This window comes from Necator americanus, chromosome V (assembly GCF_031761385.1).
Source record: "Necator americanus strain Aroian chromosome V, whole genome shotgun sequence".
NCBI classification, from domain to species: Eukaryota; Metazoa; Nematoda; class Chromadorea; order Rhabditida; family Ancylostomatidae; genus Necator; species Necator americanus.
This window is the reverse complement of record NC_087375.1, coordinates 1,087,624-1,113,273: the sequence shown is the minus strand read 5'-3', so window position 1 is coordinate 1,113,273 and position 25,650 is coordinate 1,087,624. Positions and strand designations below refer to the sequence as shown.

At 39.8% G+C, this 25,650-nt stretch overlaps 2 protein-coding genes across 5 annotated transcripts in view; one reads left to right on the top strand and one right to left on the bottom strand.

Annotated features, from left to right (window-relative positions):
- Window positions 1–12,645: 12,645 nt before the first annotated feature.
- Window positions 12,646–14,377, top strand: RB195_012621 (uncharacterized protein; the record flags this gene model as incomplete). 2 transcript variants are annotated; one of them, XM_064202078.1, is made up of 4 exons in its annotated part: window positions 12,646–12,750; window positions 12,844–12,924; window positions 13,752–13,867; window positions 14,302–14,377. In XM_064202078.1, 4 exons carry the CDS (start codon window positions 12,646–12,648, stop codon window positions 14,375–14,377), a joined length of 378 nt encoding a protein of 125 aa, XP_064057959.1. The 2 variants fall into 2 exon arrangements, with proteins under 2 accessions (XP_064057959.1, XP_064057960.1); XM_064202079.1 differs by lacking the exons at window positions 13,752–13,867; window positions 14,302–14,377 and adding an exon at window positions 13,928–14,062.
- Window positions 14,378–14,691: 314 nt separating this feature from the next.
- RB195_012620 (uncharacterized protein) overlaps window positions 14,692–25,650 on the bottom strand; it is a gene marked incomplete at both ends in the record, with an annotated part of 62,839 nt that continues 51,880 nt past the window's right edge. For all 3 annotated transcript variants that reach the window (XM_064202075.1, XM_064202076.1, XM_064202077.1), the window contains 25 exons: window positions 14,692–14,735; window positions 15,500–15,646; window positions 15,728–15,873; window positions 15,960–16,099; window positions 17,033–17,205; window positions 17,271–17,468; window positions 17,586–17,659; window positions 17,947–18,008; window positions 18,999–19,116; window positions 19,179–19,285; window positions 19,360–19,470; window positions 19,536–19,619; window positions 19,697–19,843; window positions 19,899–19,984; window positions 20,442–20,585; window positions 20,650–20,782; window positions 20,985–21,203; window positions 21,326–21,495; window positions 21,593–21,704; window positions 22,036–22,146; window positions 22,233–22,336; window positions 22,426–22,633; window positions 22,953–24,647; window positions 25,151–25,402; window positions 25,515–25,637. In XM_064202075.1, the coding sequence (XP_064057956.1) occupies window positions 14,692–14,735; window positions 15,500–15,646; window positions 15,728–15,873; window positions 15,960–16,099; window positions 17,033–17,205; window positions 17,271–17,468; window positions 17,586–17,659; window positions 17,947–18,008; window positions 18,999–19,116; window positions 19,179–19,285; window positions 19,360–19,470; window positions 19,536–19,619; window positions 19,697–19,843; window positions 19,899–19,984; window positions 20,442–20,585; window positions 20,650–20,782; window positions 20,985–21,203; window positions 21,326–21,495; window positions 21,593–21,704; window positions 22,036–22,146; window positions 22,233–22,336; window positions 22,426–22,633; window positions 22,953–24,647; window positions 25,151–25,402; window positions 25,515–25,637 (4,908 nt within the window). The remainder of the gene's footprint in view (window positions 14,736–15,499; window positions 15,647–15,727; window positions 15,874–15,959; window positions 16,100–17,032; window positions 17,206–17,270; window positions 17,469–17,585; window positions 17,660–17,946; window positions 18,009–18,998; window positions 19,117–19,178; window positions 19,286–19,359; window positions 19,471–19,535; window positions 19,620–19,696; window positions 19,844–19,898; window positions 19,985–20,441; window positions 20,586–20,649; window positions 20,783–20,984; window positions 21,204–21,325; window positions 21,496–21,592; window positions 21,705–22,035; window positions 22,147–22,232; window positions 22,337–22,425; window positions 22,634–22,952; window positions 24,648–25,150; window positions 25,403–25,514; window positions 25,638–25,650) is intronic.

Below are 25,650 nucleotides of genomic sequence, written 5' to 3'. Positions count from 1 at the left end.
CACCCCACTAATCTGAGTTGGTACGGTTTTCAGGTGGAGTATTCGTATCCGGGATCGCAGATTATGGAGAGGGGGTGATCCCGTCCATTTCTTCCTGACTGCCCTAAAAAAACGGCTTGGAAGATACGGCTTCGAGCGTTCCGGCGCGCTATTTTCTACGAGGAGTTCGATTGGAGCGCGCCAGCCTTGTGCACGTGTCGCATCTTCCGGGCCGTTTTTTTACAGGGATTAGGAAGAAATGGACGGAATCCCACCCCTCTCCATAATCTGCGATCCCGTGTACGAATACTCCACCTGAAATCCGTACCACCTCAAATTCGTGTGATGATGCCTTTAAATGGGTGGATTTCTTATGCAATGGTTGGAAAGAACACATTCTGACCACTTTGTAGACAAATTGTAGAATGTGAAATGTTATGTTTGTTTTACCACACAACTCTATTTTTCTGATTTCAGGAGTGTTTATTGTTACCTTCGTCCGCGGCTGAAGTAGACGCTGTTGTTTGGATTGAGCCAACTAAATCAAACAGAATTAATCCTTGCTGTACAATTACAATTACAAGGCGTTTTTTTTTTGGCAAAAACCAGCAGCCTTAATTCATGCAACATGCACATGCAAAATCAAACTGAAGAAAATGATCACGTACCTCATTTCCCAAAAATCACTTATAAGGAAACAAACCACTATATTGAGCATAATACAGCTATTTGCGTTACGTTGCTGTGTGTAGCGTTATTGGAGCTCCACGCAACGATCCCAGAACTGAGGTATTGTGATTTTAACCACGGCTGTAATTTCCATGGTCCCCGCATGAGAGCTGCAGCTGCTATTTCTCTACCCACACCTGAAATCTCACTAGTAGGAATCCCCGTTTTTTTTTTTTTTAGCTCGGACGACAATTTGCGAACTCTTTTCTTTCCCACTCCTTTGTCACCCCTACATACATTTCCGAGTTTATAAAATTTATGATGTTTGACTGAGTGGTGAATCCCAAAACAGAAATATCACGAAGAAAACAGCACGACACAAAAATTTTCAGTTAATATAGAGGAATCGTAAGAAAAAACAATTTCAAATGGCAAAAAATGAAGCAATGATCAGGTTACAATAACTTGTTGTTATCTCAGTTTTACTTCATTGCAGTAAATTAACTGATTTTACTAGCCTCAGTTATCCAGAGGAGGGAATCAGAAGAAAAAAGTCGAACCTCTGCCCGCTCATCTAATACGGATAACAACAAATATTTATTGTATTATCTAGGTTTTTCGACCTCAAGCTCACACTTGTGACAGATCTGCTTTGATGACACTTGACGCTGACTTGCAAAATAACACTCCACCGGCCACTTCTCTACGTTTTTTTTAGCATCATTACTCTCACGTTAATTTTGTAGAGTTCTTAAAACGTATCGTCTTAATTGTTATAGGAATGTCGTTATTATTCTCACTTTCAAGTCATGTGATGACATTGTCTGCAGTGAAGAATTTTTAGGAAAAGAAATCTTTGAATTTTGAATCACAAACTCAAAACATTCACTAATGGTTCGAAACCGCTTTAGAGCCAATTAAAGTCATCACTCCACGAATCCGAGGGGATACGGAATTCCGGTGGAGTATTCGTATACGGGACAGTAGATTATGGAGTGGGGGTGACCCCGTCCATTTCTTCCCAATTACCGTAGAAAACGGCCCAGAAGATACGGCTTCAAGCCTTCCGGCGCGCTATTTTTTACAAGAAGTTCTATTGGAGCGCGCCAGCCTTGTGCGGCGCCGAATCTTCCGGTCTGTTTTTTACGGCAATTAGGAAGAAGTGGACGGAATCACCCTCCTCTCCATAATCTACGATCCCGTATACGAATACTCCACCTGAAGTCCGTACCACCTCAGATTCGTGAGGTGATGCCTTTAAACAACAGCGAACGTTTCGGCGTTATCGCCTTCGTCAAAGCCTGGAAAAATCAAGGCTATTAGTGCCATTCAAAGACAGTCGAACATGGGCAAATCGTGAATATATTTAGAATCTAAGCACTCGTTTAAGTGACCAATATTTTATCAAATTCGAAACAGTTGAACTATTGATCAATTCGTAGATGTTTTCGATATTACAAAGATGTACTAAACTCTCAGAAAGTTCCGTCCAGAAATTGGACAGGATGTAAAAACCCGGTGAACCCGTGCATGGGTACATAGTTGTTTGCTCCGAATCGGAATTTCATCCGATTAACCAATTCTTGGCAGACTGCAGACAGCATGAGACCAGACGCGGACTACAGGTTCACGCTCACACGAAAGTGTGGATTCTTTTATCGATTATCGAAAAGTTCTATTGACTTAAGCGTGCTTTTTGCTCTTCACGCAGTCGGAATTTGATACCTGGGAATTTGAATACGTTGATGTGAGAATGATAATTATCTGAGTCGGAAGTCGATTTTATCGATTAATTTTCTAGGCTCAGTAAAACAGTACTAGCAGTTTACGGTAGTTCTGTTCTGATTTCTGGAGTACATTCATCAGAAATATGTGACTCATGAGTCATCAATTTAGTGATTTCTACACATTTTCCTATTAGGTTCATCAAAACTTTGCCAGCAGAGTTGTTGGCTCTTATTGGTAGTTATAAATGCGATAATCTTATTGTCTGCTTATTGCCAATTTTACGCATCTGTATGTTTTTCTACATTTCTAATATTTGTGATATATTTTGAAAAAACGAAAAAAAAAGAAAACCAAACGAGTAGAAGAGATGTTGGGGCCCGCACGTTCAGTGAAGACGGGCCATCTAAGTATCTAAGTAAGTATCTAACCATGTTTTTCTATTTAACTTCTTATGCATTCCAAAATTTTACCTACAGCGATTTTTTTTTAGCCTCACAAATCCTTAATGTTCAAGCGATGTTCTAAATTTTACAAAGCCTTTCAAATACTGTATCGTTAGTTTGCAAAAGTCAAATGATACAGTAATCTTGTGCGAATTGATAATCACAGAACAAAGATGAGTCGGCTGGTAGAATCTTAGAGCAAAAAGATCTCGCTGCAATGTATCTATTTTTTCTGTAAAATTCCGCAAACAAACAACAACTGATCGTGTAGCAATAGAAAAACAGAAGAAAAAAAAACATTGTGTTAAGATCCCGAAGTTTTCCAATAATGTATCTCAATAGTAGGAGTAGCCATTTCAGGAATGAATCGATATACAGATGACGACTTAGAACCCTGGTCAGGTCACCTATAAACAAATATATTTCCCCAAAAAGTGCTACCATAACATCTATGAAAATCCTGTTTTATTTAGAACGTGTCGCGCCACTCCACCTGACTTCACTTCAATGAACGAAACAGAATTTGCAGATGATTCTTGCTCTTTTCTACCTACAACCCCATCTCTGGACACAAATTCACCTGCACCTAATCGGCTGTGGGTTCATAACGACCGTTCCCCGACGAAAAGTTGTGTTTCATACTAAAAATGCTTTTACCTACTAATTTATTATTTGTTTCTCTATTTCTCAGCATTTTAAAATGAATAATTAACAAGAAATCAGAGAAAAGAAAACTAAACAGATATTAGCCTTGAAAAATCATTTTTCAAAAAATAACATTTGATTAAATTTCATTTAATTACGGTGATATTCAATCTCCTGCGGAATTCCACTTAAAAAGATTTGTGGACTGGTCACTGTCTGTGCTTGAGTGAAAGTTTCCAGAGCAAACAACATACGACCATAAAGAATAAAAGGATAAAGTTCCTAGCGTTACTCAATCCGCTTGGGATGCGCTACCACGCTCATTTCAATTCAGAATCGTTTAAAGCACTGATTCGGATTCGAACCTCCGATCGATCGTGCAGGAAGCGGGACCTCTAACCGCTACACCACACCCGTCAATTCTGCTTAGTTGCTATATCACATACGACCATATTCTACATAAAAGCACAGAGCATACGGTTCGGTATGAGCGATAGCATGCTCTGGTGGGAATTTTGAAGAGAGCGCATCGGCAGCTGAAGAAGTTGAAGTTGAATTAGTAGATGAAGGAGAATACATCAGCAGTAATCTTCTAAGTAATCTTTTAATTTAGTAATTCATAAGTAGTAATCTTTTAATTTTTTCTGTTTCGGCGATACAAAGTTGGACTTAAAGGTTAAAGGATTACGTGTCTGGCTTTAATCAATCCACTTTAGATGCGCCATGTTCAACTGAATTCGAAATCGTTTGAAAATGTGTGGTTGGGAAAAAACGTAAAAATCCTAAAAACCCCACCTACGCCCCACCCCACACCATAGAAGACCTTAAAGGCTGTCGGATTTGATCTAGGCACAGTACATATAAGATTTTATTTTTGAATGATGCTGCGATAAAAGCAAAGAATAAACAAAATTTTGCAGATCTCAGTTGTTTCTGCAGAATTACATTCTTCACATTGCAATAGTGACTGTGAGTACTATAGCTTACGGAATGATCCTAAAATACAGGAATATATCGCGTACGGTTTCTCATAATCACCCCTTCAAACTAAAATGACCTCATCTTCTTCGAGTTTTTTTTTATTTCAAGAAACCAAATATTAGACGAAATTTAGCAAAGGATGATTGGAAATGTACACACAATCATCCCTGGAGCATATGGAAAGACAAAACGAACCATAGACGAACCATACTTATGATTTTGGAAAAATTATCGAAATAGATGTAAAATAACACTATATAGGCGAAATTCGTACTTTGATACTGACATATATAAAAGCGTTAGAGAAGAAAGAAAAGTAAAAAAGTTCTAAAAAAGTAGAAGTTAAAAGTAGAAGTTTTGAGAGGAAGTAAGTAGAGGATAAATAAGTAAACATTCTCGATCATGAAAACTAACGAGATATGGGGGTCGGCGCGAATTATCGATCAATCAATGTTGATCCCAAAGCAAAAGTTTTTGATCTCGTCAAGATCACTTCCGAAAGTAATGAACTTCTTCGTTGTAGATGAACGAGTAGAATTATAGCTGTGAGAGATAATAAATTGTTCGTAATATTATGTAAATTACGAATAAGTAACTATCATTTCACTTTATAAAAATATAAAATCTAAAAAAATACTAATAAAAAATATATTCACGTCAAAAATCATATATCCTTGGGGCGCAATTATCTCGGACTCAACCTTGTTAATGTGTACCCGTAGGTGATTTTTTTTTCCAGAAACTGTTTCCTTGATTAGGTTTTGAAAGTTCTAATTACATTCAATCGATAGAACTCGCGCTCACGAATGTATTGATGTGTAGATCTGATAATAAAGATCAAATCGAGGTGAGTGAGTTATGAAAAAAGTCGAGTTATGAAAAAAAGACGAAATCCGCGTCTTTTTCGTCGCGAATCCGCGTCTTTTTCGTCTTCTTCCGAAGAATTAGCGATCCTACTGTACGGGAAAGAAAGAAACGGAAATTATCAGTGCCTTATTTAAATGCATAAGTCAATGAATACATTGAATCTTCAATAAAGTCTACTAAAAGCAGACTCATTTGCAGTAAATGTCCAACACGTAGGAAAACATCCCTGTTATGAGTAGTAAAGCTAACTAAAGTAGTAATAGTAAAAAAATATCTTAGTTTAAAACAGTTTTGTGAAGACAGACCATATTTAAGCTAATGGGAAGAAACACGCCGATCCTTCCAAAAAGTGGGAAGTAATCCTTCAAAACACCCAAAAAAAAGAGATCAGAAGAGGTAAGGAAAAAGAAAAAAGAAAAAAGTAAGGTTATGAAGGTGACACATTAACCAAAATATCCGCTATAACAAAAAAGTGAATGTCATCAAACGTTCCTAACACTTTCTTCTACGTTTTCGTTTTGAAAACTCTCATTCGACTGAAGTTGTACTGAAAAATCAAAAATCTCTCGTCTATAGCAGCTAAAATGAAAGACAGAGACGAGAATCGGGTCATTTTTGGAATGTCTACGACAAACGACAAAGCATGGTGAGTGTGTTGACATCGTTGTTGACAGAAACACTTGAACATTTAGGCACATCGAGCGGATAGGCTTCAACTCACCGCTGCATGGCTCACTCAAAAAGCATAACACATAAAAGCTGAATACATATGATTAGTTTGTATCTTTCAAGATAACTCGCATAGCTTAAAAAATCGATAATAATAAAGTCGCGTTTAAGACTCTGAAAATCATCAGGAGAAGAGAATTAAACTTCAAAAATTCAGGAGGTCTGCGGGAAAGGGGTCACAGATACGAGAATGAAGAGGAGTTAGCGCGGCGCAGCTCTCCAATAAGCAGATCAACAGAGATAAACGTGCGACACTTTTGTTGTTTTCGATGAGAAAACGAATACATTCACGAAAGTAACATTTGAGGAAAACTTCACTAAACAAACACCATCCATCGCACGAAACACTCAAAGTGTCAAAGAGGTGAATAGGAGGAGCTGTAGCGAACATCCAGTGAACTTTATGAAAGTGATTAAATGGATCTAGGGCTGGCGGCGGCCGCTGTCGTGCCTGATCCACCGCAGCTCTAGAACAGCAACACACGCGCGTCGCGCAGGATAAACAAGCAAATGAAGGCAGCGCGGAGGATTGCGCACTGATGGTTCGTTCATGAGCTGTGGGATTCGCAGCCGCAATCGAATGAAGCTCGATCAATTCAATCGATTTGACCAACCGAACTGCGTTCAATCGTGCAGTTTGCTCGCCGAACGCGCATATAGAACCTATACAATGCATTCCCCGGAACAACTGATGCATCACCCTAGTCTCTGGGAAATTCTATAAGGATTCATTAACGACGGACACTTCATTTCTTATCTTCTACTTTTTTTCGCTTAAATTATTTAAACGAATGCGTTGCGTATGTATATAACATTGACAGTATTGAAAAACTTCACTACTGTCAATATTATATACGTACCAGCCTGAACTTACGGCTAAAGCCGGACTTCAGGCTTTTTTTGGTGTTCGCTTTGCTCGCCTTCACCGATCCATAAGAAATAACAGTAGCGACATTTTTTTTGTCAAATTAGAATTGCTTTTTTTCTATCAACGTTTTCGCTTCAATTTTTTTTTACCCGAAAATTTAAAATAAACCAATGTTACTACTACACCGGACTTCCTGAGAAAAAGTACCACAATGGATTTTGTTTTGTTATAGTGTGCCCGCGAGGTTTTTAGATGGGACCTTTATTTGCCAGACGTTTCGGCTTCTTCGCCGTCTTCAGAGGCTTAAATAGAGGATGCTGGAGCAATGCTACGTTTATCCCGTCAAGTGCCACAACGAATTTTGTTTACAATTCGTTATAAGACATGTTGGTGACAAATTATCCATGTTGTGCATGCTTCAAAACTGTTGGAACGTTGCAGAAACGTACTGCTGAACGAATCGCATCAGGCGAAATATGTAGTGCCATAACTTGTCAAAATTATGTGAAATTCATTAACAAAAATTAAATTTTCCTGCAAATTGACCACAGTAATCGCACAGAAATTTTATCCAAATCTATCCACAGTCGCGCGCTTGCGCTTCGAGCGCAGCCGCGCACTCTTAAAGGCATCACCCCACGAATCTGAGGTGGTACGGACTTTAGGTGGAGTATTCGCGGCGCTCCAATCCAACTCGTTGTAGAAAATAGTGCGCCAGAACGCCCGAAGCCGTATCTTCCGGGCCGTTTTTGCGGCAGTTAGGAAGAAATGGACGGAATCACCTGAAATCCGCACCAGCTCAGATTCGTGGAGTGATGCCTTTAATTTCACGTCGTTTTGAGTCGACTATATCAGTTCAGCGAAGTGGGTGCTTGCCGAAACCAATGTTTGTTTGTTTGTTTGTTTGTTTGACACCAATACCGAAGAAAATCGTTGTTTTTCTGCATTCTAACGAGGAGCATCTCATGGATTTGTAAAGAAAAATCATGGAAATGCTCAACAAAGTCGTATTATGCTAGTCGTTGCTCGTATTTTGTGTAGGGGAAGTAAATATGCTAATAGTTACACGGAAACGTGGCATAATGTGGTTGAAGACTCGAAGGAATTTAGTCCGTTATTTTTTCTCTCCGCTCAAAAAATAATTTCAACGGTTGTTCTAGAGTATCATATTTCTAGCGCTGTTACACTGCTTACCACTTGTCGTTTTCACTTCGTCTTTCACCTTCACACCTTAATATTTACTACTTTTTTTAGGCATTACACAACTAGCAATTAAGATGAAATTTACCTACTAATAGTCTATTCCTTGATTTTTATTTGATGTAGGATTTGTTTGTAGTATTCTTGAGCTTTTCCTGACATCTGGGAATGGAATAAACGATAACATAATAACAGATCAACCGTGCCGGAGCGGTGTTGTCTTTCCTACACTTCCGACAATCCACTGCATCTTTCACAAAGTCCTTGGAGATCATATTGCTGCGCCATTCGTGATGTAAAAAATTAATTTTTCTAACCTTTTGGCGGTTACTTTGTAGTGTGATGCGCTGCTGCTAAGCATGGATAGGGAGTTTTGTAAAAAAATTACCGTAAGCACGGCGTTAGTGTTCGATCAGTCTGGAATTTCGGCATGTAAAATGAGTAATGCAGAGTGGGTGTGGCGCAGTCGGTTAGAGGTCCGTTGTAGCCACACGGTCGAGGGTTCGAAACCGCCCTAGTGCAGACCAAGCCCGTCATCCCTTCGAGGTCGATAAATTGGTACCAGACTTGCCCGGGAGGATAAAACCGCTGACTTGGTCATCGGCTGGCCCCCGCAAGTCATTGTGCAGGCCAACACGCGTTCGAAAACCTCAACGATTACGAATTCCAGTAAAACGCGTTGGCGCATCCCAAGTGGATTGATACGCCAGTGACTTTATCCTTTATCCTTTATTGTTGTACACATGTACCGTCAACGACTTTCATCGTTCCCAAAAACTCGCTTCATGTAAATGTTTCTTGCAAATATTCGAACTTAGTCATCATTCCAGTAGTCAATTATTTAACTACTTAACTCATTCAGTGCGCATGGTTAATGCCATCCGCGAACAGCTGACACAGGGCGACAAATTTCGTTGAATGGGGAAAAATATAAACTATATTTAAACACTAGCTTTAGGAGACATTCTTCATGTTTCCACTACTGCTCTGCGACCTGAAGCAGCCACTGTAGATTATTTGCTTTCTGCTCTTAAAATTTTCTATTTTTTTCTGAAGCAACTCGATTGAAGGGCATGCAAACTTCACTACTATAGCTTCACTACCTTTTTTTTACTTCTTTCTCTCTTCAAAGAGTGTATTTAGCCGAGGCGGCCTTGACAACGCAGTAGTACTCGTTATTAATTCGCGTGTTTTAGGGTTTTAGCGGTGTTTACACATCTGTTCCAGCAGAGAGCTGCATAGGGAGGTTTTAGAAAATGCTTAAATTACGTTCACGATCATCATCTGGAGCAGAAAGGTCAATTGTATGGAATTTTTTGGTTTTAAGACACAGCGCAGCTGGTCTTAAAACCAAAAAGAGGTTCAGCTGTGCCTGTACGGTCAATGGCTTGAAGCCGACCTAAAGCAAGTCAAGCAATTTAATCCTTTGGCGTCGATGAATTGGTGCTGAACTTGTCTAGTAGAATAGAAAAATTTTAAAAAATAAAATAAAAGCATTGTCTTGACATATCCGTCAGCCCTCGCATTGAACTAAAGACGAACGCGTAGGCGTATATACATAGTGATTGATCGACGCCATTTACTTATGTTTGATTTATTTTAAAACGTTTATTTTCCAGGCTTTAAGGCATTCACTTCCCAAAACCTTGGTTGTATATATATGTATGGGACTTCCTCGTATAATATGTTCAGTTTTGGACCATTTGAAAAGTTATGCACTCTTCCAGGACTACTCCTTCTCCATACACAACCTCAGATGCCTTATCTTATCGATTAAATTCTAGAAAAGCAAGCAAATTGTATTAAAAATGCTATATTAAAAATGAGAAGAGAGAATAAAAGTCAAAAATAAGACAAAAAACAATTGGCGTCTACTCTCTTGTAATATGTGCAATTCTTCATCACATTATGATCAATTACGATTTTTGTCAATATTTTTTTCTATTTCTATGTGCATTTTTAACTTGCAAAAAATGCCTATCTATTACTCTACTCAATATTCCCGAGGAATTGTTGTTAGCAATTTCTCTGCTCTTCAGCAAAAATTGTCGAAGAGTTCGTTTTCGGAGCTACTTCGATATTAGCCCTTTTCTCATCGCGTTCACTCCTGCGTCGCGTGACGAAAAAATTCATGTGCCCAAATTAAATTGCGCTCCTCAACAAGTTTGAGAGGCGGCGCGCATTTCGTAGCCGAGAGCCGTGATGTTCGATGACTCCTTCTTCCACCTTAGTTTATAGACAGTCACCTCTCTATGATCAGTTTATCTCAAGATTCTCTTATGTATTTCATGTTTTTGTTGTTAGTGTGTATTGTTATTGTTAAATATATATATATATATATAAAGATTTAATTGCCCAAGTTCAAGTTTGAGGTGTGGTCGGCCCCGAGTGGCACAGAAGGTTCTCAGACAGAAAGACCCGCGTAGCATTAGCTGTTGGTACACATTATACCACTCCCCATCTTTCGGCTTATAGTTATATGTACGCCGCTTCTACCGTAGCAACAAAATAACCAAAAACTCAGTCCTCAGACCGATACTGATGGTTTTGCAGCTGCAGAAAGCAGCAATTTCCCCCGGTTTCAGCAGAGATTGATTGAGACGTTGGAAATTCTTCAACTTAGCCGTCTTCTCTTTTTTCCCTTATTCTATAAAATCGCTCTTATTTTTTTTGCGTACACTGCTGACCTTTCCATCTGACCTATTTGAAAACCCATCCTGACATGAAAATTCAAATGTTCTCGGAAGACATCAAAATATATTTTTCGTTTAATGAGCAGAAATTCTTGTGAGCTTTCTTTCATCTTGTTTTTTTTTGTTTTATGGCACGCCTACAGGTGTTTTCAATAAATAAATAAGTAAATAAATAAATAAATAAGTTTTCATTGCTGTTCCCGTCTTTTACTCTTGATTGCTGAGGAAGATTGCTGAGAAATTGCAGAAACGGTCAGATTACACTTGTTTCCCAGGTTATACGTTTTCCTACATGAATACGAATCACCTGACTTCTTGTACATGAGACTAGTTAGACGGTCCCGCTTTTTTTTGAAGACTTTGTGAGCGCTAGGGCGGATTCGATCCCCCGATCAATCGTGTAGACAGCGACAAATTTTAAGAGCAGTTTGGATGACCTTAATACTCCCATCAAACGCAGGACATTAAAAAGAATCTCGAAAATGATTTATTTTGTCCTCCTTACACTATTCTATTCATCATATCCATTTTGTTGATCTGAAACAACATGACAAATAAAACATGAAAAAATAGTATGTAAAATTCTGCAAGGTTCCGCTTTATTTCTGTCTTCTAAAAATAAGATAATGCGAAATTTCAAACGCTATGCGAGAGTGATAATGAAGATGAAATAATACATAGTGCATGAAATCCATGAACCAATCCTGTTTGTTGGGTATCATGCATTCTCAGTAAAGTAGTAGTCAAACAGGTTCCTTTTTCTGCTGTCGTCGATGTTCAAAAACGCGAAAAATCTGTTCTAAAGGTCCCCAGATTCGTGGTAAGAAAATTTTTACCACGAATCTGACGTGGTAAGGGAATCAGCGGGGAAAGCTGCATAGATAAGGCTGTAGATTGCGGGATCAGGGCTGGTTTCGCTCACTTCTCATCAATCGTCCTGAAAAAAAAAACGGTGTGGGAACCGCTTTAGTTACTACGATGAACATTGAAACGCTACTTTATGTATACGTTTTGGTCCTCTCAGCAACCTATCCATATGTTTCACTCGAATAGGCAGTCGAGGAGAACCAGCTGGCTTCCGACCGCTGCGCAGCTGGGTGCGGCGCGTGCGCAAAGGTGGCGCGCTGCAACGTTGTGAAAAACAGAGTTTTTCACGCCGTTTTTTCAAAACGATTAGGAAGAGATGAGCGGAACCAACGCCTGATCAGATTCCTGGGATGGTCCACTTTAACCCTTGATTGGGATCGCTATTATAGTGACAAGGGGTTTTGTCTCACAGGAAATGGTTACAATTAAGAAATCAGGAATTAAGTTATTTCTGGAGGCTAATTGGAATGAAGCAACTTCAAAGTGTCTGTAGTGTTCTAAAAATGAAGACATAACGATTGATTGTGGACGGGAGCGTATAGCGTAGCAGGTAAAAGGTACCCCTGTTCCTGGATAGTTGATCGGAGATTCGTATCCGCCCTAATGCGGCAAAGCGTTTCATCTTTCCGGCTACAATAATGTGATTTTCTATCTCGAAATTAGTGAAAATGTAGAAATTTTTAAGAATATTTGTCATATTAGCTCGGGAGGAAACCGTTCCTGGCTGTTGGAGGAGAGCTGTTGGCTTGATTGCTCTTGAAATTTCAATATATCTTAATTTTTGTGGACTGTATATAACTGACTGTATAACATTTTCCGATGGATTGTTAGCGCTCTTATAACTCCTCATCAATTTAACTCAAACAGGGAGGGAGTAAAAGAAGTTATTTTAAAAAAATCAAACAGCTCAGACTCAACCGTCTCGTTCTTTGCTTGGCACAACTGGCCATAATTTTCTGCTTTCCATACTTTAGGTATGGGGATCTTCTTACTTCTTGGGCTTGCTGTACCGTACGCGTTTGCGGTACGTTGTTATGACTTCATAAACACTAATGACAACAGAAATACAATGAAGACATGGGTGAGTAAATTCTCACATTTATTCCCACACTGTCATTCACAAATACTTGTAGTTTAAGTGGATTGTCCGTTTGAGACTCAGTTTTGTTTCAAGAGTTACATAGAACAATACGATACGAATAATGAAATGACATGGCTTGCGAGCAGAAGCTGTGGAACACCAAATCTATGCAAAGTAAGTTCTTTTATGCTCCTAATCACTAGTTTTTTGGTTTTGGTTTAGGTTTCTTTTTTTAGGGGTAAATAAAAGGTATATAATATATATATAAATTTATATTTTAGGGGTATATGATATATATATATATATATATATATAAGATAAATTAATAAAGATAACATGTGAGGCGTTGGTCGATTCGCACCGCGTACTCGAGATTGGCACTGAATATTTTGTATTTATTTATGAAATTTATCTTTGAGCTTCTCTTGCTCAATTTCTCATCGGAAACACCTTAACCCGAACAAAAAATTTGATTTTGAAGAGAAAAATGAATAAATAAAGCGTAGTGCATTGCATTCAAACAAAATCGAATAAATCAAAAAAGTAGTAACTTGCGATGCACCTCATTTGGTGAGGAACACTCTCTTTTCATGATAGAGCCCAGTTTCCGCTGCACGTTGAACTGAACGAGATTTCATTGCAGTGCAGCTACGATAGTTCTAACAACTGCTTGACTAGCTGTGTTCCAAGCGTTGAATCCTTAAAGGCAACATACCACGAATCTGAGGTGGTGTGAATTTCAGGTGGAGTATCCGCATACGATGTCGTAGATTACGGAGACGGACGTAGTTCCGCTCATCTCTCCCTGAATCACTGCAAACAGCAGCCTCCAGAATGTTGTCTTGTACGACGCCATCTCCTGCAACGCTCCACCTCTTGCGCCGCCTCCGCCCTGCGATTCGTCGAAAATCAATTCGGACTGCCCCGATAGGCAGTGCTGGACGCTACGTGTGCAAGGGTGGCGCGCTTCAATAGAAGGCATCGTACAAAACAGCATTCAGGGGCAAGCTGCTTGCAGTGATTCAGGGAGAGATGAGCGGAACCACCCCGGTCTCCGTAACCCTCCGACCACGTATACGGATACTGTACCTGAAATCCGTACCACCTCAGATTCGTGGTATGCTGCCTTTAGACATGAGGATGCGCCCTATGATAATATTTTTTTTTTACATAACAGAGGGAGGGCTGTTTGGGGACGAGAAACGACAAAACGTGCTGCTGTCGTGATGAATTGTGTAACGCATCAACTGCAAGGGGAATTATTCTACTGCTACTCATCTCTTCTGCGTTCTGTTTCGTTAACGTTGTTTAACGTTGTTTATTTCATGTTTATTGGAGCCGATATACTCCCCAACTTGTTCTAAATGTACCTCTTTTGTTACCGTAATAATCAGAAAACTTTAAGGTGTTGATAAGTGCTCTTATATACAAATTAAGAATAAGTTCGCCTACTTTTCTGTGTACAAAACGATACGATTTTGTATTTGTTGCATTTTATTGTATAATAGACGGCTTTTTAGAAATAAACACAAACATTTATTAATTTTATAGGAAACAGTATAACTTGATGATAGCATTAAAATGCATAGCACCTAGCGACGTATCCCGGGCCAGAAGGATACGGTAACTAAAAGCATGTGCTCTCTCATTAAGCTAATCACAGACAAACGCACGTACATTTCCATAGTCATAAAAGACAAAGCGGTAAGAATGGGAAAAAAAATCCAGTGAACTTCGTAGACGATCGTTCTCTCCACGTGCACCTTACACTGTACTCGAGTAAGTCGTGCAGATAGAGCGTAATATGTATATAAAGATCGAGATTTTTGTAGAAAAAAAAGTAATTAATAAGAGTGAATCGTGAAATGTACTGAGTGGAGAGCATCAACATTCAATACTCTACATTACATCGCTCGGATTTAAGTTATGTGTTGATCAGTTTCATCTACGATTCGATCTTCGTAGTGGTAGTGCAATAGAAGAGCCTAAAAGAATAAGATTATAAATCAAAAGAAATGGTTAATCTAATTCTACAAAATAATTAATTAAAAAGAAGAACTATGGAAAAAGTGTGCAAAAATAATGGAAGAAATGAGATGAAAAATAAGTGTGCAGAAATAACGGAAGGGCCAGTCTTGTTGTGTAAAATTCAGGCGAAATTCTAATGAGCTCTGTTCCAACTTGATTTTTTTTTTTTGTTTCATGGCACACCTGCAGGTGTTTTCAATGAATAAATAAATAAATAAATAAATCGTGCGGTGGTAATAACGTTAAAAGGACCAAATTTACTCCGGCTGTATTTGCTTAATTGCTTAAAACATTGAGAAGTTAGAAATGATTCCGGCTAGATCTATAGATAGACGATGACTCTACTCCTACTTACTGTTTCCTTTATTTTGAATTAATTAGAAATTGTAGATTAGTTGGAAATATCTTTTCTTTAATTTAGAAGTATTTGTACACTAAAACTTCCCTCATGGAGATGTATTTTGTCAAAATCTGAAGATAAAAAAGGGATAGCTTGACAGCAGTGCAAGAGGCTACTTTTCAGTAAACCAAGCGAATGGAAACCGCGCCATAATAACCGGCAAGTTGTCCAAAATGAAATTGTTTCTGCTTTTGTTCAGCGAAGAAGATTATGAGGCAAAGTTCCGTCAAATTTATGTGGAATAGTGTGATTCTATTCGCTCATACATAAAAAATGGACGTCAAAGACAAAAAATCGACTAAAAATCAATCCGGATCCCACCTTCAATCATGATCATAGCTGTGGCGAGATCTTCTCCATAAGGGTTACGTACAGTGCAAAGGTATTCTCCGATATGCTCATTCTCCAAGTACAGAATCGATAACGTCGAACTGTCCGCGCCATCGGCGATCGTATAACCGCCGACGCCTTCAACACACAACCTCAGTCCATCCAGATAGTGTAAAACCACAGGAAAAGTGTAAAAAAGGAAAAAATCCAGAATCTTACCATCCTCCAGCCCGACGTCGCCTTTGAACCAACGGCAAACGGGAGCTGGTTGCCCAGTAAACCGAGCCAGCAGCTCTACTCGTTGCCCAACTCGAGACTGTACCGAAACAGGAGCATGCGTGAAGCGTGGTCGCACTGTGGACGAACTGAAAACGGAAAGGATGGTGATATAACAATTTTAAAAAGTTTAAAAAGTAAAAGTAAAATTTTAAAAAAGAGGTTGCGCGCTTACCTCGTAGGTTCAGCAACAGCCAACTCAATAGTGGCCGTCACTTCACCAGCAACGTTTACAGCTGTTAGGGAATACTTCCCGGCATCAGTACGTATGACCTCGTTTATACGTAATGTAAATTCATCGCCTTCGTTGAGAAGCTGAAATTATCTCTGAATCTATGACAACTCTTGAAGGTAGTGCCAGCAAAAAGTCTCGTCTTTGAAATTTTGGAAATTTTTCAAACTTTTGTAGCTGTAAAGAACAACTAGATAAAGCAGGTGTAGCCCAGTGATATGAAATCACAACCATGTTACCGTGATCGGTAACTCCGAACCGCTAGCAGGCCAGTATAGCCACCCACCTCCTCGGGGTGGGTAAAGTAAAACACACGTTTGTGAGAACTGGGGCGTGGTGATCAATGACGGACACCCGAAGCCCTCGCACGAGAGCACGTGCGCATTCGTGGACTGTTTCAAATTTGAATTAAAATTCGGTGTATTTCTATAACTATGAAGAGAGTGATTAACGCCAAGCACTCTATGCTGTGCCCTTAATGCTCAACGTTAGTTCACTGCCCCACGTTTAACTTTCACTTTACAGGTTGTTAATGTATTTACGAAAAAGTTATCGTTTTCTTGAATTGACTCACCCTCTGTTTGACAAATAGCCTTAAAAATATTCTTCATATATCATCCATGTGTTCCGTTCTGATTGGCTTATATTTGAAAACATACTTAAAAGGATCACCCCAAGAATCTGAGGTGGTACGGATTTCAGGTGGAGTATTCGTACACGGGACCGTAGATTAAGGAAAGGGGGGTGATTCCGTCCATTTCTTCCTAATTGTCATTAAAAAAAGTCCCGGAAGATGCACGTGCACAAGGTTGGCGCGCTCCAATCGAACTCGTAGAAAATAGCGCGCCGGATCGCTCGAAGCCGTATCTTACGGGACATTTTTTACGGCAATTAGGAAGAAATGGACGGAATCACCCCCTCTTCTTAATCTACGATCTCGTATACGAATACTCCACCTGAAATCCGTACCACTCCAGATTCGTGGAGTGATGCCTTTAAAACTAGGAGTTGCATACCGTGAATTTCTCAGAATTCGTTAATGCTGTCCCAGATTTTGCCCACGCAATCACGGGTTCCGGATGTCCTGTGATACGAACTGAGAGCTCAGCCGACTCCCCAGGAGCAGCTCTAATAAGTTTTGGAGCGCTCACAATCCGAGGCGCGTCCTCAGCAATCGAACGTTCGTGACCTAGAAGCGAGGTTAGAATGTAGGAATTTACATAGTAGAATAGGATCTTTGGTTTATGAACTAACTGTGGATATCCAATCTCATAATACATCTGGCAGTGCCATATAAATTCCGTGCTTCCACAGCATACTCTCCTCCATCCTCTGGGAATGCGTCAGCAATCACTAGTCGAATATCAGTGCCATTTCGAACATATTGGAACGATTCAGAGTCGGCTATAGCGACACGATTCCGTATCCAACGTATATGAAGAGGTTCGGAACCTAAAGTTGCAGGATTTATTGCGTAACCTTCACAACATGAAGTAAAGAACATAAATAAAGGAATTCCTCAAAACGCCAAAAATATCTCAATGAAATAAATGGGAATTCTCTCCAGACCTTGAACAAGTTCAGCCGCTAATTCAACACGCTCTCCGTCATTTGCTTTGATAATCTGCCGTACTTTTTCAGTTCTGTAAAAAAGTAGTAGCAGGATTCAAGTCCGATCTTAGATATTACTTTACAATAGATTTTTAAAAAAAATTCCTCTCATTATTTTAATATATCATATAATTAAAATATATAAATATCATATAAAATACCACATAAAATCATATAGTAAATAAAAATGGTAAAATAGAATAAATGGTAAACATCATATAATAACGTGATGTATTACATTTCATGATAAATAACCGAGTTAAATAATTCAATTGACTAAATTACTCGGAATTTAAGTGATAAGTAGTTCACTGCTGACCTGAACAAAGGTGGAATACCATCAGCTGACAGTGAATCTCCTGGATCCACTTCTAGGGACATCTGAAAAATACGATTTTAAAACTCTGCTCTACCTGTGTCAGACAACAGATCACTTTACAAGTTGACGACAACAAAAAGTTCAACTCAAATCCCCTTTCCGATTCTGGAAATTTCTGCAAAAATGTCTATCGGTGAAATTTCTATCGATGAAATTACAATAATAGCAATCTACGAAATTCACGATTAATAACGATCCACGAAAATTTTGATTTATTTCAAATTCTGGGCACTATTTGAGAGTAAAAAACTGTGGTCAGAATGCAACATGAACTTAAGGATAATCTAATATTTGCTTGACTAATGATTCAATTTTGTCTTATCTACAATCATTTTGCTATTATACCATCATGCCGCCTCCAAAATGTGGTAATTGTTCCTGATCAAAAGCTTTTTGTGTCCGGAAACGTCTGAAACGTCGCCTAGCATCTGGAGACTCTTCAATTGATTTTCACACAATTATGTGTGTTTGGATTAGTGATTGGTTGGTACTAAATGACCTGTCGCCACCAAATGTGCTACGTCTTCAGCCAATTTACATTCTACGATTATTTTTCTTTGATTCGAATAATTTATCTTTTCACAGATTGATTTCAATCAAAAATGCAAAGCGGAGCAACTCCTGAATACTCAGTTCAATGTGTATTTTGTTTCATCAAGAGAGCAGAAATACGATGACAAAGGTAAAAAGACGTAAGTAAATAAAAGCACAGACATGTTACCGCCACCGGCTGAAAAAGAAACACCACACAAGAATTATATCGCAGTAAAGTGAAAAAAAAGTGTGAAACAGCTTCAAAACAAACATAAAGTCTGTTCAAGCTTAGCTAATCTACGAATAAAAATGATTTGACGTTCTACGGTGTTGTTTGACCCGAGATGTGTTGTGTGTTTTCCTAGCAGAGATATTCGTTAGCAGCTGGTGGTTAAATGGGAATACCTCTCAGCGCAACAAAATGTCAGTGTTCTAACAATTTTTTTTAAGTTCATCACCTGTGTTCTCGTATCTCCAAACTCGTTTCTAGCTTCAAGCGTATATACTCCTTCATCAGCGACCGAGACAAAGGCGAACTTCAACGTGGCGCACTCACCGTCATACGACATTGAGTACCTGAGTGAATATGAGAAGATTTTAGTTACGAAGAAGATGTTGCAGAGAAATTAAAAATTTACCTTTCTGCTTGTGGCAGAAGCGGAGCACCATTTCTCAGCCATCGTATGGCCGGTGCCGGATAACCGGACACCGAACATTCGATTGACAACGGTTCACAAGCGTTCGCCTGAGGAGAATTAGGATTTATTTTCCCCAGCCGGGCTCTGCAACTCTGTACTATATTATTTAAAAAGATCTCACCTTCATCTTTCCTGGTAGAACTTCAATAAAATTCGGTTTTCGCATCTCCTTTCTGTATTTTCTTTTTTCTTGCTGCATCGCGGTATCCTCAGTGGGTTTAACCACCTCCACCTGAAATAAAGGGTGAGTATTAAACTCTTCCAGAACATCTTCCAGATGAGCCTTCCATGTCAGACCTCTGACGAGCAAGTGGAGATTCCTTCGCTATTTGTAGCAGTACAATTGTAGAAACCTTGATCGAACAAGGAGACGTGATGAACCTGAAGGAATGATGCGGATAGATCCCTGCTTGCATCTGATAGCACAAGGAAATAAACAAACAATAAATAAAAGCAACCTCAAGATAGTAGAAATCGCCATCATTGTAAATCGAATACTTGTTTCCGGTTTCCAACACAACACCTTCCCGATCCCAATACACAGACGGTGTTGGATTGGCAGAGATGGCAGTCTTCAGGCGTAGTGATTTAAATTCTTCCAAAACCTGTACGGAAATTTTTAAAGACGAAAAAATGGTGAAGGAAATAACAGCAGGATACCTTCTTAGGCTTTGGTTTCACTACAAATTTTGGTCTACACATATTTATATTCCTTGCTTGGATTGCACTTCGAACCTCTTCCATGGCTACAAGAAAATGATTTTATCAATGACATGAACGAGTTGCTATTAATTTTTTTTAATCGATAATTAATTACCTTATCGAGGATAGGAGAAATTAAATTGTTTATCTATTTTAATTAAGAAATTCATTTATTTCAATTAAGAAATTAAAAAGAAGTTCCGTGGGTTAAAGCAAGAAATTTATTTATTTTAATTAAGAAATTAAAAGGAAGTTTCCGTGAGTTAGAGGTGGATAGTTAATGCCGCCCTTCATAAGATTTTGTCTGCTACTTTAACTACATTTTATCACATCAAGCACGCAGTTGTGACAAAATGGAAAAATAAAAAAGGAGGGAAAGAAGTCCCTGTAAAATTCTGGAAAGGAACCTCATTCAGTTATTCTCGTTTTCCCAGGTAACTAATAATGGAAAAACTGTTTTTCGTCGGCGAGCTGCAGCAGCTCGGCTAGTTCTTTCCTCACCAATCTCCTGTTTGCTCTCTTCTACACTCTGCCTCGGGGTTTCATCGTTACTCATCCCAGCCACAATGGCAGCAGCGAGACCGCGAGCGTCAACTCGGGCACTTTTCGACAGTTTCCTCTCACCGCCATGATGATGTCGATGTTCTTAACAGAGGAGTAGACTTATAAGGAAGGCAAGACCTGTATTTTATACTTTGGCTTAACTTACTTCGAGAAAGCTTCCCGGATACAGCCGCTGAGTCACCAGCTTGCAGTTCCAAATCCTCAAGACCTTGAACGAAGACTGGTGGAGCACCTTTTTTGCGCATCTCCTTACGCACAGTCGAGGCTGACTTTTTCACCTGTAGAGAAAGTTAAAAAATTGAAAAAATATATAAAATAAAATATATAAAATCATATTACCTTATATCATAAATAATAACAATAAATAATAATAATAATAATAAATAATAATTATCATATCATAAAATCATCAAAAAATACAATAAATAAAGGTTGTAAAAACGAACAACATTATATTGTTTACAATTGATCAACACTAACAGATTCTCGAAATGCGACTTTCGGTTGAACTGCAATTTCTGGCGCTTCCACTTGCTGGAACTGCGGCGGCTCGGCTCGGCGCTGTTCTCCGACGTTGAGGAAGCACGTGGTCTTCACTATACCGTGCACGTTTGAGGCTTCTACAGCATAGCTGCCCAGATCCCGAAGAGACAGCTGTGATACCCGAAGCTCGCACACTTCTTCGGAGATGTAATTTATCTGGAAAAAAAAAATAGCAATGCTATACTGTCACCTCCACACAGATTTCTCTGGAAAACTCTTTTTTACAGGACATTTCTACACTCCAAATCCAAAAATCATGATATGCAACTGAAACTCGCCTTCACATCCTTTCCTTCCGTTACTCGCTTATCCTGATGGTACCAGGTGAGATCCGGAGCAGGATATCCGGCTACTTCCACCTCAAATACGACTTCCTCACCGAGCGGAGCCCACACATCACGGAGACAGCGTAGGAATCGTGGAGGACCAGCATGTTCGTCTTTAAGCTCTATAAAAATCCGCTCAAAGGCTCAAAATACCACAAGGATCCAAAAATTTCGCTTATGGTGGAAGTTTTATGGGGGAAAAAAGAAAATCAGGCTCACCTCCAATAAGAAGGTAGCATTGTGTGCTAGTTTGGCCGTGCTCGTTGCTGGCTACACATTGATAGGTGCCCTGCTGATTTCTTAGCACACAATCTGCTTTTAGCTCAGCAACCTGAATACTGAGCAATATTTTTAGAAATATTTTATATTTCCAGCTAGATAATAGTATCACGTAAAGAAGGAATCTCTTTTTTTCTCTGGAAATGAATCCCCAATTCCAACAAATCAGCAGCAAACAACTTTTTCGTATGGTACAAGTCTGTAAAAAGTGACCAGTTTATTTTAAAAAATATTTTAGTTTTTTTTTAATTTTTAAATCGTATGATAAAAGTCTGTAGAACTTGACCAGTTTATTTTTAAACTAAAGTCAAGCATGGGTATTTTTGACGAAGTTCTCGACACCGACATCAAAATTCTCAAACACTTTGAGTAAAACAATCCACCTCTCCTCCTCGACACTCGATCCATCCATGTTCATCCTCAGTAAGACTTGTAACGTTCCCTGCATCGTCAATATAGTACCATTTCAGTTCAGGTTCAGGAACTCCATGCACCTGAATGTTTTTTTTCTGATGAACATTCCAGAAAAAAAATTACAGAATTATGAATCAGTATGGTACATGAAGATGTGAGTACATACCTTGCAGCTGAGTGTGACCGGATGTCCAGTCACTACACCTAAATCTTTTAAATGCTGTGAAAACGTTGGTTTTTCCGCTAATGGAGCTGTGGTCATGCCGCGATCTGAACCAATATAATTATCTTACCACATTCCAGAAAAAAATGCAGTTTTGCGCGAATGAGAAGCTGCTCATAATGAGGATAAGACTCACGGACGATAACTTGGGTTTCGCTTTCAGCCTCCCCGTGAATGTTGTGTGCAATACAAGTAAAAATCCCACTGGTTTTTGACACAACACATTCAACAAGCAAATGACTTTCACCATCTCCGGTTAAATAGGTTTTGTAGAGCCGATTCGTTCGAAGCACTTCTCTTCCGTCTTTCTTCCAAATGATCGACGGCTTCGGCTCACCAACGGCCTACATATACAATATATACATGTACAAATATTAAAAATAGTAAAAAAACTACACCATTGAAAGAAATAGTTTAACATAGAACCCCTTGAGATTTTGCAAAAATTTGAAATCATGCATTCAAACCACAAAAAAAATTGTGTTTGGGGAAACTGAGAAATGTGAAAAAAAATTAGGGAAACCGAGAAATGTGTTGAAGTGCTTAGCACCGGAAAAATATAGCAACATTATCCCCTTTTCTCCACCAAACCCAATTCTACTTTTCTCTAATCGTTTTTGTGCTGGAAGCTCTTGAAATTCACAGAAATCGTGGAAAAAATACCTTAGCAATCAGTTTGAATTGTCCGCCTTCATGAATGTCCATCGTAGATGGGGGAGCGCGGATAAATCGTGGTTTCGCAACTTTCTCTTCTTCGGCAACGACCAAATGAGCATCATCGCCAGCAACGTCAACAACAGTAAGCGTACACTGTGTTGATTGAATACCAGCAGTGTTCATAGCCGTGCAAAAATATATCCCGGCATCCTGAGCGCAACAATCACGGATATGTAGCTCAGAACCGCAGTTGTCGTCGAAGACAAGGCGTACTCTCCTGCTTGTCGCCAATCGTTCACCATCTTTTGTCCAAGCGAGTTCCGGGTCAGGAAAACCTACTGCGCGACACTTCAGGACGAGATCTTTTCCGACCAGAGTTGTAGTGTCGACTAACGGCGGCTGGAACGAAGGTGTTACCTGTTCAGCAGCATCCTTGACGATGACTTCGCACTCGGTTTGTGTGATCCCTTTGTTGTTCGTCACAACACATCGATAGACACCCGAATCGTCATTTGTACTGGTGTGACACACCAATTTGTGGACACCATTCTGTGAAGTGAAAAGTTCGTAACGTCCTGCGGATTTAACACGACTGTCGTTGTGATACCAGGCAACGGTGCCATTTTTCGACGTAATTCGGCAGGTCAGACTGAATTGCTGCCCCGACTGTACAGTTGTGTCCGTTAACGGCTTCAGCAAAGAAGGAGCACCACCGGCGGCACCAGCAGCAGCAGGCCTCTCGCTGAGCTCACTCCTCGTATCCATATCGGTGGCATCCTCACTGCTCAGGATGATTGACACCGATATGTCGGTTGAAACTTGTCCCATATCATTTTCTATTAAGCACGAGTACAATGAGTCGTCTACACCATGGCGAGCTTCATGAATTGTTAACGACGTGCTGTCACTGTCCACTGTGATGCTATCCAAATCCGTGATTTCTCTTCTGTCTCGGTACCATTTCACAGCAGGTGTCGGTGCACCGGTGAATTTTGCAGAAATATTTAATTGCTCTCCATCGAGTACAGTAACCAACGACGGTGGTGGTTCAGTAAATTGTGGTTTACTTCCTTCGGTCAAGGTGTTCACGTGTAAAATAGCACTCCTATCACCAACTCCTTGTGAATTCTTTGCGGCTACGCGATAGATATATTCTGTGCTGGGTAGAAGACCTTTGATGGTACACCGTGGTCGAGTCACAGTCGACACTTCCACCCAACTTTGCTGGTCAGGAGTCCGCTGTTCCACTATATACTCATCAACACGTGATCCTCCGGTGTTTGATGGGGCTGCCCATTCTAATGAAACAGAGTTCGTGTCAATATTTACTACATGAAGTTCTTCCACAGGTCCAGGAGGTTCTTTCACTATTTTCACTGAAGTAGCCCCGGCAGGTTCACGTTTCGGTGTTACAGTGACCGTAGTATCCGCTTTCGCTTCACCAAACGAATCCTTTCCGATGATTGTGTATTTTCCTTCGTCTTCGGGAGTTACATTGGAAATGATGAGAGTGCAAGCGAGTCCATCACGTTCCATTTGGATTCTTTCCGTAGTTTTCAGCAGTACGCCGTTCCTAAGCCATGAAATATCCATTTCGGGAGCACCATGGATATCACAAACGATGGTCAGAAGTGATGATTCGTCGACGGTTATGTTGGGCTGTGGCGCAACGATGATTGAAGGAGCAGTTGTAGCAGCGTCCTAAAAATCATCGTAATTGTTATCTACCACACAATCCAAATAAAACTCTTCATTAAAGGCATCACCCCACGAATTTGAGATGGTGCAGATTTCAGGTGGAGTATTCGTATACGGGATGGGAGACTATGGAGGGGGGTGATTCCGTCCATTTCTTCCTAATTGCCGTAAAAAACGGCCTGGAAGATACGGCTTCAGGCGTTCTGGCGCACTATTTTCTACAAGGAGTTCGACTGGAGCGCGCCAGCCTTGTGCGGTGCCGCATCATCCGGGCCGTTTTTTACGGCAATTAGGAAGAAATGGACGGAATCACCCCCCTCTCCATAGTCTCCCATCCCGTATACGAATACTCCACCTGAAATCTGCACCATCTCAAATTCGTGGGGTGATGCCTTTAACCTAATTTTATGAAGAGGTATTTTATCGGTGATGTTAATGGACAGCGCTTCGGAATTCGGAAATCTAACAGCAGGTAGACTATAAACAAACAAAAAAAGGACACTGACCTTCACTTCAGATCGATCCAGCGTAACAAGCGCTGAGGAATGAGCTTCTCCAATTGGACTGTAAGCGACCGCAGTGTACGTACCACAAAGTTCTTCGGTTACGTTGTTTATTTCCAATGTTGCAATCCCGTCATCAAACGATCGACATCGGAACGATGCTTGGGAATCCACAGGCTGACCATCGCGCAGCCAGCGGAATTCCGGCACCGGATCACCACGTGCTTGGCAGGTCAGGGAAATCGATTCGCCTACCTAAAACGGGAAAACTTTAGAGCAAAAATAAATATATATATATTTCTTTTGATGAAAACGCAGTAAAAAAAATGCATATTTAAGAAATCCGTTTGCTTTTCAACGATTTTACCTCTTGAATGGTAACGTCTTGTAGTTTCTTGACAAATATTGGGATTTGTTGGAGTTTGTCCGAAGTTTGCTGTTGTACGATTAGATCTGCTCGAGACTCAACCACACCTAATTTGTTCGACACCTAAAGAAATGGG